We start from the raw sequence: 16,753 nt of genomic DNA on the forward strand, positions 1-16,753 counted from the left end.
CATTTTCTTAAAAAGTATTCCTTTCTAATATATTTAATCATGTTCCAGGGCTTTTGCTCATTACACATTCAATTTAATCATCATTTAAAAAATAAAAATAAAACTCTGGGCCAATAGCCCTTTTCTTTTAAGCTCACACCAGGAGCAAAATAGTTTTTATACTGGTATAATCAGTTTTGTTTACAAGATTAAACTAAGGGGGAAATGATGATTAACTAGGACATAATGGGTCATATTTTTAGGTAGCCACTGTTGTGAGAAATACAATATAGAATTATATGCTTGGTCCTAAGGTTTATCACCTCACCCAATGCTGAATTAAGCTACAAGTTTATAACAAGTAGAAAGAACCATCAATGTGGTTTTAATAGATCCAAGGCACTCATTTCAAAACCAAATGATAGAATAAACTTTTGTTTTTCTGTGAATTTGTTGATTCAAGGCCTTTTTTTTTCCTCTCCAATTGATTCACTTAACCCGTTAGAGACAGACATTTAGCCCATAGAGTTTTTTTTTTCAGTGCTATCTATTCTGTCTATTGAGGGTTAATCCAAAGACTGTTTTTCCTCCTCACATTATAAAAGAAAACTGTACATGATATGTATTACAGAATGTATGCAGCATGGTCTCTCTCTCTCTCTCTCTCTCTCTCTCTCTCTCTCTCTCTCTCTCTCTCTGTCACTCACTCTCTTTCTCTCTCTCTCTCTCTCTTTCTCTCAGAACGGAACTGGAAATAGCAACATGTTTGCTCAGCAACGAATCAGGGACAATTTAAAATAGCCATAACATACCATACCATACATGCTGTCTAAGTTTAAAAAAATAAAAAACATACACAACATGTAAATTATTGCACAAGAGAAAGGCTCAAAGTTTGCGTAAAATGCAATAGTATTGCCCCATACAGATCATGCATTCAAACGGTGAGAACGTAAAGGAATTAAAAAAAAAAAAAAGTTAAAAAAAAAAGAAAACGAAAAAAAAAAAAAAGAAAACAGGTGTGCTGGTGACAAGCACTCTCATATTCTTAGCTTCCATTACTTGTTTGTTTTGTTTTGTTTGTTTAAATCACATGGGACTAGAAAAAAATCCTATGGGGGAGTGGGGCTGGGGGACTATAGGGAGGGGGGGATGAAAAAGGAAGTGTCAGGTGGGAGAGAGGGCAGGGTATTAATATACCTCTATTCAGTTTTTATATCATTATTCAACACTCGATCGCTGTGCCATTTTTTCATGTGTTTCTCCAGGGTACTGTACACGCTAAAAGGCATCTTACAAATTTCACATTTGTAAACGTCCTTCCCCACCTGGCCATGCGTTTTCATGTGCCTGGTGAGCTTGCTACTCTGGGCACAGGCATAGTTGCACAGCTCGCATTTATAAGGCCTTTCGCCCGTGTGGCTTCTCCTGTGGACAGTGAGATTGCTACAGTTCTTGAAGACTTTCCCACAGTACTCACAAGTGTCGCTGCGTCTGCCCTCTTTTGAGCTGGGCCTGCCCGGGCCCGGACCACTAATATGGGGCGTGCTCCCTCCACTTCCCGTGCCGCTGCGCCCCGAGATCCCTCCGTCCAGCTCCCCCGGCGGCGTGGAGAAGCGCAAGCTCCCATTCTCCGAGGAGTGCTCCGACGAGGAGGCGAAAGGCGATTGTCTGGAGTCTCCGAAGCTAAGGAAGGGATCTTTGAGCTGCCTGGAGGCCGCGTAGCCCGCGAGCCACTGCGAGTACACATTCTCCGTGTTGGGCATCGCGGCCGGGGGTAGGTCGAACTCCTTCTCGAGCTTGATGCGCTTGGAGAAGGGGCTCAGCGAGCTGGGGCTGCCCAGCAGCAGCTTTTTGGACAGGCCCCCCGAGGCCGACTCGCCCGGGGAGCAGCCGCGGCCGTTAACAGTGCCATCGTCTATGCGGTCCGACTCACCGGCCACCGAGTCTTCGTCGCAAGTGTCCCTGTGGCCCTCGGCCTCGGCCAGGTGGCCGCGCTTATGCTTCTCGCCCAGGACCTGGTGGAAGGCCTCGCTGAAGTGCTGCATGGAGCTGAGCACCATGCCCTGCATGACATCGGGCAGGGCGCGGCCCTCGTCGCCCACGCCCACCACCGCGCCCCGCGAGCTGTTCTCGTGGTGGCGCGCCGCCTCCAGGCTCAGCCCAAAGCCGTAGTCCACCCTCTCGCTCTCCGTCAGCTCCTCCTCCTCCTCTTCCTCCTCTTCTTCCTCTTCCTCGTCGTCCTCCTCTTCCTCCTCGTCCCCGTTCTCCGGAATCAGGTTGGGGTCGTTCTCGCTCTTGAACTTGGCCACCACGGACTTGAGCGCGCTGCTGGCGCTGCCCACCAGGTCGCTGGTGCCGGGTTCTGGGGAGCTGGCGGTGGAGAGGCCGTCGTCGGACTTGACCGTCATGGGGGACGACTTGTGCATGTGTGTCTTCATGTGGCGCTTCAGCTTGCTGGCCTGCGTGCACGCGTGGTCGCACAGGTTGCACTTGTAGGGCTTCTCGCCCGTGTGGCTGCGCCGGTGTACCACTAGGTTGCTCTGAAATTTGAACGTCTTGCCGCAGAACTCGCATGACTTGGACTTGACCGGGGGCTGGGAGGGAGGAGGGGCAGATTGCAGAGGAGGGAGGGGGGGCGTAGCCAGGAAGGGCGGCTTGCTACCTGGCTGGAATGGTTGCAGTAACCTTTGCATAGGGCTGGGCCGGCCTGGGGACAGCGGTGGGCTAGACGTGTTCCCTGCCAGCTCTCTAAGTCTCCTAGAGAAATCCATGGCGGGAGGCTCCATAGCCATTGGATTCAACCGCAGCACCCTGTCAAAGGCACTCGGGTGATGGGTGGCCAGGGCCATCTCTTCCGCCCCCAGGCGCTCTATGCGGTGGGGGTCCAAGTGATGTCTTGGTGGTGGACTAAACAAGGGGGGAGTGGGTGGAAAGCGCCCTTCTGCCAGGCCGGAAGCCTCTCTCGATACTGATCCTGGTATTCTTAGCAGGTTAAAGGGGTTATTGTCTGCAATATGAATCCCATGGAGAGGTGGCTGGGAAGGACATTCTGCACCTAGTCCTGAAGGGATACCAACCCGCGGGGTCAGGGGACTTCCGTGTTCGCTTTCTAAGTAGATTCTTAATCCATGAGTGTTCTGTGCGTGTTGCAAGAGAAACCATGCACTGGTGAATGGCTGTTTGCAAGTTGTACATGTGTAGCTGCTGGGCTCATCTTTACCTGCAAAATAATACAACACCAACATCAATGTTTAATCACTGAGGAGGCATTAGCAATTGCTTACTTCTGTTCCATCTCCAGCTGTCCCTGCACCCAGCCCTCACCCTCAGGCCTGACCTCTCACGGAGAGATCCCCTGAGAGAGATCCCCCGTGAGATTCACTCTCTGGGCGGAGATGGTACCTGGCAACATGGGGCAGGAGGGGATGTCTGGTAGATAATTTGTTCAATCTTCCTGCCATTTCATGTAATTCTAAGAATTTAAGCAAAGAACAACATCTAGACCAATTCAAGCTTAAGGGTGAGGAGCCTACATTATAGTGAACCTCCCTAATACCTTTGGAACTTTCCCTGCCATTCTCCAGCTGCAGTTGTGGTGGCAAGCTGTTTGCTCTCTGGGCCTCTATTTCCTCATTTGTTACCTACACGAGACACTTGGACAAGGTGACCTAGGAGAAACTTTTCTACGTTCTAAAACCCATCATTCTAGTAACCCCCTGGGTGGCAGGTGAACTTTCTAAATAGGCAATCATTTCATGGAGGTATCAAAAATGAGAAGGTCAACTCATTACAATTCTCTATGGCCAGAGAGATGCTTTTCATCTTAGCCTGGAATATACTAATTGTTGATGTGTTAAAAATGAGAAGGCACTCATAAAATTATTCTGCAGGAGAGCAATAGCAAGCGAGCCTCCATCCCAACCTGCATGGGGGCCAGAGAGTTCCAGTGCCCAGAGCACCTCTTGGGCTCTCCCACTGGTATCTCCAGGAATGCAGCAAGCATCTCCTAAGGGAAACTGGATTCGGAGTTAGCCAATGGCGCTTCACCAAGGCTTTCGGAGTCCTTTTCCCAGTCCAACAAGTGCAAGTCTAGAGAAGTTAGGTGGAGTGACTGCTGCCAACTTCAGCAGACTCTGCATCCTCGTTTAAGAACAGTTAAAGCCGCCAGCACCATGACGGGCAGCAGGCTGAGAAATGCTACACTCTCCTCCTCCTCATTATTTTGAGAGGCTAACAACGGTGAACCAAATTATACAACATCCTGCGCCCTCGTCTGAGCCTCAGCTCCAGTTGAGAAAGAAACAGAAAGATACAGTTCAGCTAGTCAACTCTTTGGCCAGTAGCCAAGCAGTCTGGAGAAGGGCCCTGCTTAAGTCATATTATTTCTCTCTTGCTGAAAAGAACTGAGAGTGGTAAATGCCACTTTGGCAAAGAGGGGCCAGCTTGACTTCACAATCATTCATTTTGGGAGATAGCTAAATTAAAAAACATATATACCCCAAGACAAAATGAACAGTTTACCAAGCAACTGTGGCATTAAAAAGGGTGCAAATGTTAGTAGCCAATGGATAAGAATGAGAAAAATAGATAACTTCCCAGGGATTCCAAAAATGGCTGTATAAACTACAAATGTGAACTAATAAACTTTAACCCGTCTTCTAAAAGAGGCCGGGGGAGTCCTTAAGACTTCACTCTGTTTGTCAGTAATTTTTTTAAATATAATATTTTTAAAATAATCATGAAGCTAAAATGGGAGAAGGAAGAATTAATCAGCTGTGATTCCTCCATTTAGAAAGTCACAAACAAAAAGTTGGCATGATCTGATCTTCTCAGGAGTCCCTAATATTCTTATTCCAAAACCTGTGAGCCTCATTCAGGCACTGGTCTGAATAACGGACTCCCTGCCTTGGCCTTGTAATTTACTTTACAATGCTTTTATAATCTCACTCAATATATCCCACCCCTGGGTAAATCTCTTTAACAAGATTAGACGATAAGATACCAAAATTAGGTTTCAAACATTTGCCTAATATGGGGTGGGGGTTGGGGGGGAGAGAAAGGCAGAATGATTTTGAAAGAAAATGCTGACATTAGTCTCACATTATCTGCCTATTTTTGTTTGCCTCCTGTCTTCAAAGGGAAATAAAAAGCATCATTGAGAGTATTTTCATAAATGTTTTGTTGTTGTTGAACAATGACTTGGGTGCTAAATAGGAAGGGGGAAAGCGATCTGGTTCCCATTCTGGTTGACCCTCTGTGGCTTTCTCCTCTCCCCTTCTAAGACTCTGTGATTTTATCGTATATTTAGACTGACAATCTGAAGTAGGCAAGTAAAAAAAGAGATTTGTCAGTTGAAGCAAGCCTTTAACACTTTCATCACTCCAAAGGCCTTAAATCATATTTTACCATTTACTATTCTATTGAAAACCTGGTCTGGATGCATTATCAGTGGTGTGGCCTTTGTAGGCACTATGGAGGAGACCACTGATCGATTCTCACATCTACAGCATTCAGTCAAGGCTCTCCTCTTGTATTCCTTCCCAAAGACTCACATTAGAAAAGCCCTTTTTATTCTGCTGTCCTGAGCATGCACATATTTTGTTTGCAGAGCTAGTTGTGTGATTGTGTAATATGTTAACACTCTGCTGTCTCCCTCCCCTCTCGTACATCAGGTCAGGGAAAATGGCATTTTATCTTATAATGAGCACACAACATACAGTTTCCACTATCACATTTTAGTATTCCCATCAACTAGATAGTCTAGATCATGAGGGCAGCTAGTGTAATCATAATGTCAATGAGAAGGGCTGTTACGATTTAGACTAAAGATTACATGGAAAGAGCTGCTTTGAAACTGGTAATTATTACCAGTCCACTAATAGCAAATGATGCATTACAGTTTCACCATATAATCTGTATTTCACTCAGCTCGTGCCAGTGTACCATATTATATTACAGAGCTCACAGATTCTAAATTTCTAAACTGCAGTCATCAATAAATGTGTTACTTGCCATAATTTGTGAAATTACTTTGTTCATAACATCTTTGATGGTTTAGAAAGACCAGAATTGATTTCCTGCGTGGCAAAATTAGGGCTACATTGATTTATTGACGTGTAAAATATAATAATATTCTTCATTTACTCTGATGAAAATCAACTTCTCAATTTGAGAGCCTCATTGGGCATTCACAGGGATTGCTTTGATTTAGAGCAATAAACTGAGACCTGGCCCCAAGCATGGGAACTTAAGGCATTAAAACGGTTAAAAAAAAGAATCAGCTATTAACTTCCCTACCAGCATTTGTTTTATTTCATTTCATTGTATGGGAAGGAATGACCCTCTCCTTCTAATTGGTCACATGACTAAATTCTCAAGTGACCTCAAAATTTTGAAGAACAAGGTCTTACCTAGGTTCCTCCTACTATTAGCTTGTGGCTCTGGGACAGACACTTCATTTCTCTGAGCTTGAGGGGTTTTTTGCCTGAGAGTTTTCTGGAACACTTCAACTCCTGTCCACATACCTCATTCTGGTCACTCCTAAATTGGTCCTATTAGCCTGGGCACCTGGAAACTATGGACTCTCCCTTTCTTTGAGGTGGGGGAGATGACAGGGATCCCCATATCAGGGTCTGGTGTCCTTTCCTTCCAGTCAAACTCCCTGGGACAGCAGAGATAGAACTACACTGTTTCCCAGGTCAGCAGCTCAGTCTGTCAACTGCACCTCCCTCTAACATCCTACCAGAATCCTTTCCCTGCACTATCAGTGGAACATGGGCCTCAGGCACACCCATCAAAATGAGGAGAGCTCTCCCCACCCAGTCAGAAGGAAGAGATTTGAAATCATGAGCCCAGACTCCTGAACTCTCTGCAATCTGTGACCTAACCCAGGCTTAGGCGCAGACGTTGTGTGTGTGTGTGTGTGTGTGTGTGTGTGTGTGTTTAATGTGGAATCAACCCTCTTTTCTTCTCCAGCTTTTAGCTGTGGAAGGCTTATACCATTTATTCCTACCTGGAGAAGCAAACTGCCTTACCTTCTAAATGAGTATCTTTCAAAAACATTTTTATAAACATACAAATTTAAATTTCATACAAAGTTCCTCATTATAAAAGTTGGATGGTAGTGATGGTGGTGGTGTGGTAATTTTGAATTTTACTAAAAGAACTATTCATTTTCCCCTAAATATAGGTGGAAAGCAAGTTAGCTACATATAAGATAGCTTATTTATATACATATATATACACACACACCAAAATATGCCACGTTTTAATATACATGTAAATTCACATAAAATATGCATGAAGAATAACTCTGGAGTAATTACACTTACTCCTTTTGGTTCTGGCCTCTGCTAGTATGCCATGATATGAGCAGAGATGTGCCATGGATTCTATTCAAAGTCCTAAATTCGGCTGTGGAAGCTCAAACCAGTGTGGTCACCAGTGGTGGAGCCTTACAGGACCCTGGGGAGGAGACCCACAGGGACATCTGCTGTCAGCTCCCTGCCTTCAGTGAGGAAAGGGAAAGGGGGGGCAAGGAGGGAAAACGTCACTGGGGGCTGAGGATTGGAGAGTAGATGCCAAGTGAGTAATGGAATATTACATATGCAGATGCCAGTCTATTTCAGAAGTAACTCCCTTATTAAAAAGTAAGGGCAAATTCCAGAAACTCTCATCTCTATACACACACATGAACATTTGTAGAAGAAATAATGCTCAACTTACAAATACCCTGCGGGGCATATTCTGCACTCATCCCGGGCGTGGGGATTAGAGCTCCATGTGCAGAACGAGGGGAAGAGAGGCCCCTCCAGTGCAGAAGTTTATCTGTGAAAGAAACCCAAAATCAAGCACTAGAGCTATAAACAATGTGCATCAGTAAACCACAGGATATCACATTTCAATTCCATTAAAATAAATTAACATCATTACAACAGCCTTGCAGATAGTTAACAGGCCCAAGGCCTATATCAAAAGTACAGTGGTGAGTTCTTTCCCACAGTTTCGGGATTATTTTTTTAATTTGTTCTTTTTTGACAAAAGGGGAAAGACTTGTTTTAGGCATCAGGGGAGTGTCTTTGGTTTGTTCGTTGCTTATTTATTTGTTATTGTTTGATTGTTCTCTTATAAAAATGGATGTGTAAATAGCACAAGGAAAATGGGTAATATTCCGAATTGGCTGGGAAAATGGGTGAACTTATCTGAAAGGCTGGTTTATACACATACATTTATTTTACTTAATAGGCAAGATCAAGCAACAAACAACATGCTAATAGGAAATGAATAGATTTGTGAACCATTTCTTCTAGAACAATGAGCCCCACTCTACCTTTCCCATCCCATTGTTCCCTTCTTCCCACCCATTCAATGTCAGAGAAACATTTGGCATTTCTGGCCTTTACTTGGCTATGTTCTAGAATTTTATCAACAGAAGCTCCCACATACAAAGGGCTTCTTAGAGCTGTGAAGAGTGAAGACTAAAATTTCTGGAGTGAAAGTATCATTCGTCCAGACCCCACCTTGAGGGTGAGAAGTCCTGCTGTGATAGGATCTTACAGGAAAAACCTACATTTCAACCATAACAGGACCCAGGAAAATGTGGCCCACCTTCTCCATTCTATTGCACTCTGAAACACTCTGGTAAGGAAAAGAAATGACTTCTCACACTAATAAACATAAGTCTAGCAGTAAGTCAAAGCATTTCTAACACCGAGATTTTTGTGAGAAAGGAAATACTTGGTTTGTGCAACATGAGGATTATATGATTTCTGTGGTAAGTTCCTAGCTTTTCCAAGTCCACATTGAGCTAACCAAGCATGTAGAGGTCAAGCTTGAGACAGTGTGGAGGGCAGATGGATGGAGGAGGAGAGGCTAGGTTAGTACTCGAGGCTCAGAGCTTGTGATGATGGGAGGGAGAGAAGAAAAATAAACTGTGATGGTGAGTAAACAGAGTGTTTTCTATTAGCTTAATATTAAGAGCATTTAAACATGTTGTTATACTCTAGGATAGCAGGTCTCAAGTGTAAAATACACCCTGTTCTCCTCCTCTAGATCCCATTGTCGAGAAAAGCCAGGGCAGTCAGCAGATACAAGGTTCCCTTGCATGGGTGCCTGGTGAGCAACAATGGTGCAGTGCTTAGGAGAGCTGCAAGCAGATGGCAGTGATTTACTGATACCAAGACTGCACAGAGGCTGCTTCTGAGACTCCAACTAGCCTGAGACCCCCAAAAGACATTTCCTCCTTTCTGACCCAACACAAAATCAAAATCAAAAAGTAAATCAACATGGGCTACAGAGCTAATACAGGTTCGACCCTGAGTATCACATGAACCCCCAAGCACAGAACCAGGAGAAGCCCCTGAGCACCATAAGATGTGACCTAAGCACCTACCCCCGAAACAGAGTGAATTAACAAATGTGGGAAAACTTTAAAAAAGCAAGTATATCTCCATTTGACTGTTTATGCTAAGTGTTGTGAAAGTAGAAGGTAAAATTAACGGCAGATTCAGTCGTGGCTTTTTAATAAGAAGTCTGCAATTCCATTTTTGCACTTGTCCTTTTGCTTCTGCTCTTTAATAAGTGCGTTTGTTGCCAAGACTGAAATCATTTTCTCAGGAGAGCCACACAACGGGGTACCTCTGTAACCTCAGCATAAAAACAAGGTTCTTGCACCCTTACACACAGTGAGTGTGATTTTAAATTCCTTGCCACTTAGCTCTAGGAAGAGACCCCCATAATAGGCATCCAGCAAAAGGACAAGACTGTTAACAGAATCCAGCCCTGGCCACTGGCACGGATCTCTCATGGCAGAGCTGCCAACAAATACGAAAGGGTTTTCCCCACTGCTGGCTACATGGCAAAGCCAAGTTTCATTTTTTTTCTAGGCCACTATCTGTGTGTCTGGCATCATGATTTAGTTTTATCTATGGGTTGTTATTGGGTTGTTTGTTTGGTGTGTTGTTTTTGGGGTGGGGGGGGTGTTCTCTGGGTTTTTTTTTCTTTTGAGTCTCTAAAGATTCAAAAATCCTTAGAGATCATCACATCTATACGATCATTGGACAGACAGGAAAATGGACACCTTAAACAATAAAATAAGTGACTCATGATAATATTGACTTCTGATCAAACTGTGAACAGAAGTTTCATCCCAACCCATGCAATGTTCTCCTAGTTCCTCCCTGTTGCCATCTTGTCTTTACTATCTGAGAAACAGGATGGAAGGGGTTTTCTCTTTCTCCTGGCCCATTAACAGAAATATTTTTAGTAATTGCTTTTGTGGGTGAAGCTCCAGTCCAAAGACGTGGAATAGGCCATTCAAAAGGTCCAAATAAACGGATTGACTTCCATATTGTAAAACCATACCTGACCTGCTTCCTGTGTTTTTTGGCTTGTCCCAGTATTTCACCCTCTACCTCTGCTTCCCTGCAGCATTAGCCAGCTGAAGAAAAACAATTCATTCCCATGAGCCTAACAAGTTATTTTCTTGGGGGTGTGAGGGTGTGGGGAGAGCACATTGTCTTTGTGAGAGAAACTCACATTTCCCTTTTTCAGTGAAGGGTGTCAGGATCAAGCCTATTGGGAACTCTGGTTGATTCTGCTGCTTCTCCCACTGAACGTGGTCACAACATTCTCAGTGGTAAGTAGAATCAACATTCCCACAGGAACTGGAAATGCTAAATTGTTAATAGCCTCCCTAGGGCTTAACTTCTTGCTATGATGCTTTCAATTATTTCATCACGGTTTAGACAGAGTAAAGTCTCACAATTAATGCTTCTAAGTATCAAGCCAGCCAGGAGTTCAGCCTTCCAGGCTGAGGGGGCACAAGAACTGGTCCTTGTTGAGAGTCTCAAAATCTCATTCTCCCAAGGAGAGATGGATGGGCTCAGTAAATGGGTGACCTTCTTAGGGGTCTTTTTTCTTTGAGTGGTGGGTCTTTAAGTACAGACCCAAATCATCACCAGTATCAACTGGGATGCTGTAAATGCAATCTCTCAGTAACTTCAACCCACAATTTACTGAATCAGAAACAAGGAGTATAGGGGAACAATATTTATAGAATAGGTCCTCCAGATGATTAGAATACACAATCTAATTCATCGGTACTATCTAGGGAATAAGAGCAGGGACACTGGAAGCTTTGATGAGACCCTTTGGCAGTTTTCCCTTCTGTTTCAGACTCACCATTTTTAGGATGGGAACAGTTCAAAACAGAGGTCACTTGGGGAAATCCCTCAAGATAACGCATTGGAACTTGAGGCTGTAGCCGACCTCATTGGCCAGGGCAGGAAATTAGTTCTCCATCAAGCAGGGAACTTTTCATATCAGACAGTTCCTAAGCAGCATGTGTGGAGCAGATGGAGTGCTCATAGCTTGCAGGAAATCTGCACTGTCTATGGGATCAGCTTAACTGCACAACCTCACTCCCAATGCCTTCTCTGCTCTCACCTGGGAAATGTGGTTCTTTTGTGAACCAGTCATTTGTCAAATGCCCTGCACTCCCCTCTAGTGAAAGGTTTTAACCCAATTGGACCCTCATCTTAAGCATGATGAGACTGCAAAGTGTCTTATGTCTCAATAAAGAATAAAGAACCATACTTCTTGGGTCTTTGTTAAAAATCTGAAGTCAATTGGGAATGCTTCTGGTTTCATGTTCAACATTGATCACTTTCTAATGCTATTTATACATATGTTGGATAAGAACTTTTTGGGAGCAAACACATCCACAGTGCTCAGGAGCACCTCCTGGCCTGGTATTCAGGGATAGCTCCCTGTGGTACTCAGGAGACCAGGCAGTATCAGGGGTTAAACCAAGACTTCTTCATAAGAAGCACGTGTTCCAGTTTTTCTAGCCATCTCCTTGGGTAACAACTTCTGATTCAGAACTTAAGAAGCCCTGTAGGGTATCCCTAATATTAAGTCAAGTTTTAGTTTCTCAGAACATTCCAAAGACTTCTCTAACAGAGCAATGCCATTTGTTTCTGGATATACTATTGCCCACTGATCACCAAGTTATTCACTGTTGATCTATAAATATGCCAGATCATGTGCCAGAGAAATAGTACAATAGGTGGGTCACTTGCCTTGCATATAGCTGACCTAAACTGAATTTGATCTCAGGTACCCCATATGGTTCCCCAGCACTGCTAGGAGTGATCCCTGAGCACAATTGGGTATAGCCCCATCCACCCGCCTCTCTGACAAAAAAAAAAATGCCTAAACACCTCAGCATCACTTTGACATTCTTCGTATCACAACAACTGGAGTACCAAATTTTCTTTTTTTTTTTCTTTTTGGGTCATACCCAGCTATGCTCAAGGATTACTCCTGGCTCTGCACTCAGAAATTACTCCTGGTGCTGCCTGGAGGACCATATGGGATGCTGGGGGTTAAACCCCGGTTGGCCATGTGCAAGGTCAACACCCTATCTGTTGTACTATCGCTCCAGCCCCAACTACCCAATTTTCATCAGTTTTTAAAACCCCTGGTCTCTCTAGAGTATGTGATATACAGATGTTCACCATTCATTAAGCATAAATATATATATTGTCTTAGGTTTTTAGATAGCTCTCCTGTTTTTAAACAAAACAAGATACAAGTGGATAAGGACATGGCTTTAAGTGGTAGAGCACATGACTAGCATGCACTAGGCCTAAGAGTTCAAGTCCTGGTACTAAAAAAAAAAAAAAAGTACATAAAAGTCAAGACATCCCTAGCTGGAATGGCTACCTTGTGAAGCCAGAGAGTTACTTTTCACCCTGGACCTTCAAGAAAGGCAGGATGGCAGGAGGACAACCCACCATGATGGAAAAGTGTCTCTCTAGTGGTGACGAGGCAACATAAAGACACTTCCAGGGTCTTCCAAATAAGAATCTCAAAGGCCTTCTACCCACCTAGTCAGCAGCCATCTTCTAGACTATGGTTAAAATACATCCCTGAAATTTGTGAAGTTCCCTGAACAAATCAATTTTAGTCTATCAGTATTACTGGATCCAAATCACAAAAATAACATTGCGGACAGTCTGAGCTAGATGTTTTTTGATCTAACAGGAAAGTAAATCCACTCAATAGCCTAGCTTTTGACCCTCTGTTTATGACAGATACCAGCTCTTCTCTCAGATTCTGTGACTTACCGAAGTGAAAGTAAATATTATCTGGGCCTGTGTCTTGAGCTTTGTCCATCTGAACTGAAAACATGCCAACCTTATTACTGTTAAAAAATTTATTAACTGGCATTCTGATATTATCAAAATCATATTCTCTTTTGTTCTAGAAATAAGAGTTTATATGAGCATTTTTTTCATATTTTTTTTAAACTAGCTAAGTTTTGATTGCTTCGTAGTGCACAAAAGTGCATTATGGTGACCATAGAGGTAATACAGTAGGTAGAGCACTTGCCTTGTAAGCAGCTTACCCGTGTTTGACCCTTGGCACCACATATGGTCCCCGAGCCCTTCAAGAGTGATCTCTGAGCACATAACCAGGAGTAAGTCCTGAACACAGCCCAGTGTGACCCCAGTACAAAAACAAACAAAAATGTATGTTATGGCGGCAGGAGGTGAGGTCTTCCTTAAGTAATTCTATCCTCTCCGACCTGGATTATTTAAATAACTCTTCACTAATTTCACCTTTTAAGAGTTCTCACTCTAGGCATTTGTCCTATGTAGAGGGGAAGAAATGATGACATCTATAAAATGCAAAAAAATGAAAGCCACCAATCTGTCAGGCCTAAACAAAATTTTCTGCAATCTGTGTCTTTAACATAAGCAAAGCACAAAATTCAAAAATAAAGAGAGAGAGTGGGGGGGGGGAGAGCTTGCTTTTCTAAAGAATAACTAAGCCAAAGACATTGTGTTCCATCTTTGTGTTGAAATGCAGATTTCCCACTAAAAGGCAAATCCTTCATTTCAAAAGGTTGAATAGGATGGTACTTAAAAAAAGAATTCCAGCTGGTTAAATTTAGGGTGTTGAAAAAAGTTCACTCCAATAATATTCTTTGGCTCTGGGCCCAAAGTATTTTCACTTGATCGTGAATTAGATAAATTTTTATTACGCTTTAAGCGTTTGCCTTAGAATGGTGGAACTTCTGGAGGAGACTGGAAGGGCAGCTGCATAAAAGATAAATTGTCTTCAGACAGTTTTTCCCCCTTTATTTAACCGTGTACCTCCTTATACAAAACATGTACACCCAGAATAAGTTCCAAGAATTCATTCTTTTGTACATTCATTCAGCTACTAGTCACTGATTGCCTATAATGCCCAAAGAAGCAGGCTGGCCTCAGAGGGCGCACAGGAAGAACCTCCAGACAGAGCGCTGCAGGAGACTTCAGCTAGTAGAGAAGCTCGCATCACAGTGAAAGCACTCTATCTACCCCAGAAAAAGCATTCCACTGAGACACTGAAAGTGAGTCATGAGATAGGGACAGATAAACTGCTATAAGAATTCCAAGAAAGGGAAATTACCCCCATTGTAGGCACTTTTATTTATTTTTGATTTCTTCGTTTTTTTAAATTTTTTTCCATTAAAGAGCCATGATTTACAAAATTACGGAGAGTTGAGTTTTAGGCACATTTCAGACACTTTTAAGAAAGCAAGGCACAAGGTGTGCACTGAGTAAATGGGGCTAAACAGGTAGTTACATTTAAATGGGAATATTTTCCATCAATGCATTTGATGGACAAGAGAAGCTCCTCTAACTAAACCATGTGAAGACTTAGGGAAAGTTTTCAGCTTTCTCAAGTCCATCTTTTTCAGAATCATGTTTTATTAAAATAAGCGGCATCATCTGTAGGCAATTGTGAGACTCTATGCTTTCCCCCAAGTTGATTCTCCCACCCCCATGAATGGTGGGTGGTCTGCTAAGACAGAACTCACTGTTTCGTTCCTCTGAGCCACACAGATGAGTGCTGATAGACATGTTCCTCTCTGCAATACTGCCTCCCTGGCGTCAATAATCTAATTCAGATGTTTCGTTACCAGCTGAAGATGGGCTTGTACTTGCTGACACATTTTCGACAAACGACTGGTGAGAAGTGTGGAGGTTTGCCTACGCTGCTTTGTCTCTTCTATCATCAACCTCACCTTCCCTCCAAATTTCCCTTCTTTCTTCTCTTCAAAATCATGGGTGGGATAAGTGTATTGCTGCCCTGAACCCTTATTTGAGATTATGTGAGGAATTTGTTGGGGGATAAGTATTATGTGTGCACAAGTCTGTCTCTATCTTGAACTACTTGTCAGGTTCTTTGGGGGTGTTTAGAAGAGTAATTTTAAGGATGCCCTTGCCCACTGCATTTCATGAGTTCCACTGCACCTCACCCCATAGCCTTTTCTTCCTTTAGGACATGAGCAACTCATTCCATTGGAGATAGTGTTGGAACAAAGGAATCTAAGCTCTCAGTCTGAACTCTGCCACTCTGCTCACCCACTAGAGTAAGTTCTTCCTCCAGGGAACTGTACGTTTTCTGACTTTATACAGAGAAGACTGAGTGAGATGGATTACTTTGTTCTCCTGTTTTTTATTTATTTATTTATCTATCTATCTATTTATTTATTTATTTGCTTTTTGGGTCACACCTGGCGATGCACAGGGGTCACTCCTGGCTCTGCACTCAGGAATCACCCCTGGCTGTGCTCAGGGGACCATATGGGATGCTGGTATTTGAACTTGAGTTGGCCGAGTGCAAGGCAAACGCCCTACCCACTGTGCTATTCCTCCAGCCCCTTTTTTCTCCTGTTGACCTGCCAATTTGAGTCTTCTTGACACCAGACCTAGTTCTGAGGTCCTATCTATGGGCCACCCTAGGACCAGTCCCAATAAGTCTATGTCCTTTGTGACCTTGCCAGGATGGGCCACTAAGCTAATTCTTCTACCCCAAGGACAGACCGAGTGGTGAATTCCTATCTCCTGGGCACAGTCTTGCAAAATCACAACGGTCTGAGCTTCAAGGAGGAATTCTAAGTGAGTTCAGACACAAAGAGACTGAAGGTCAAAGAGAACCAGGAAGAAACTTCACACAAACTCAAAGCTAAATGTCAGGGGAAAAGGTCTCCACAGCTCATGCCAGAAGGCCAGTGGCAAAGCTGGGCCTCAGGCCAGAGCCTGGCTCCACTGCCCATGAGGGCACTCACAAGGTTCTCAGAAAAGGGACAGTTCTCTCCCCCCCCACCCCCCCCCCCACTGAGGCAGCAAGGTCCCTGCATGCAGTGGTCCTGTCTTCCGCCCACCTGGAAGGTTCCTGGAAAGCCTTGTGTAAAAAGGATTTCTGTAAAACGAATCATGTTGGCTCACCGACATCATTTCAGAGATGTTTCGTCACCCTTCCAGGTTCACTGAAAATTGGCAGGGCTTCTAACATTTTACCTTTTAAGTGCTTCTTCTCTTCTCCCCCAACCCCCATCCCAACCCCAACCTCTCAGTCAAGTAGTTAATGATCTGTAAACAAACACTTTACATTCAGTGGGGGAGCTCACTATTTAAAGGAACCCTGTGGTGAAACCTTTTGAAAAGTTAACAATCTTTGAGTAATGTGAAGAATCACCCTCTAATTTATCAGTTTCCATCGATGAGATGTTATGTGTATAGGGACCTCAAAAGGTGGGGTTCAAGTGAAAAATACTTTTGTGGGGATGAGAAGGGATGAACAACCCAAGATGTAGCCTTGAATGTGTTTCTTTCACAAGGATTGTCTGGCCTCACCTGAGTGTGCAGCTGCAGACTACACTAGCACCACCCCCCACAACCCAACCCAAGAAATAAAGCATGGGATGAAAAAT

At 43.7% G+C, this 16,753-nt stretch overlaps 1 protein-coding gene across 4 annotated transcripts in view; it reads right to left on the minus strand.

Moving 5' to 3' along the window:
* Positions 1–16,753, minus strand: part of BCL11A (BCL11 transcription factor A) — a 99,916-nt gene that overhangs the window by 7,197 nt on the left and 75,966 nt on the right. The window contains exons 4-5 of one of the 4 annotated variants that reach the window (XM_055120307.1): positions 7,708–7,809; positions 1,180–3,202 (exon numbers count right to left, since the gene is read on the minus strand). In XM_055120307.1, the coding sequence (XP_054976282.1) occupies positions 1,182–3,202; positions 7,708–7,809 (2,123 nt within the window). In that variant the 3' untranslated portion in view covers positions 1,180–1,181. The remainder of the gene's footprint in view (positions 1–1,179; positions 3,203–7,707; positions 7,810–16,753) is intronic. The other 3 variants (XM_055120310.1, XM_055120308.1, XM_055120309.1) reach the window with 3 other exon arrangements.

The sequence above is a fragment of the Sorex araneus genome, chromosome X (genome assembly GCF_027595985.1).
Source record: "Sorex araneus isolate mSorAra2 chromosome X, mSorAra2.pri, whole genome shotgun sequence".
Lineage (NCBI taxonomy): Eukaryota > Metazoa > Chordata > Mammalia > Eulipotyphla > Soricidae > Sorex > Sorex araneus.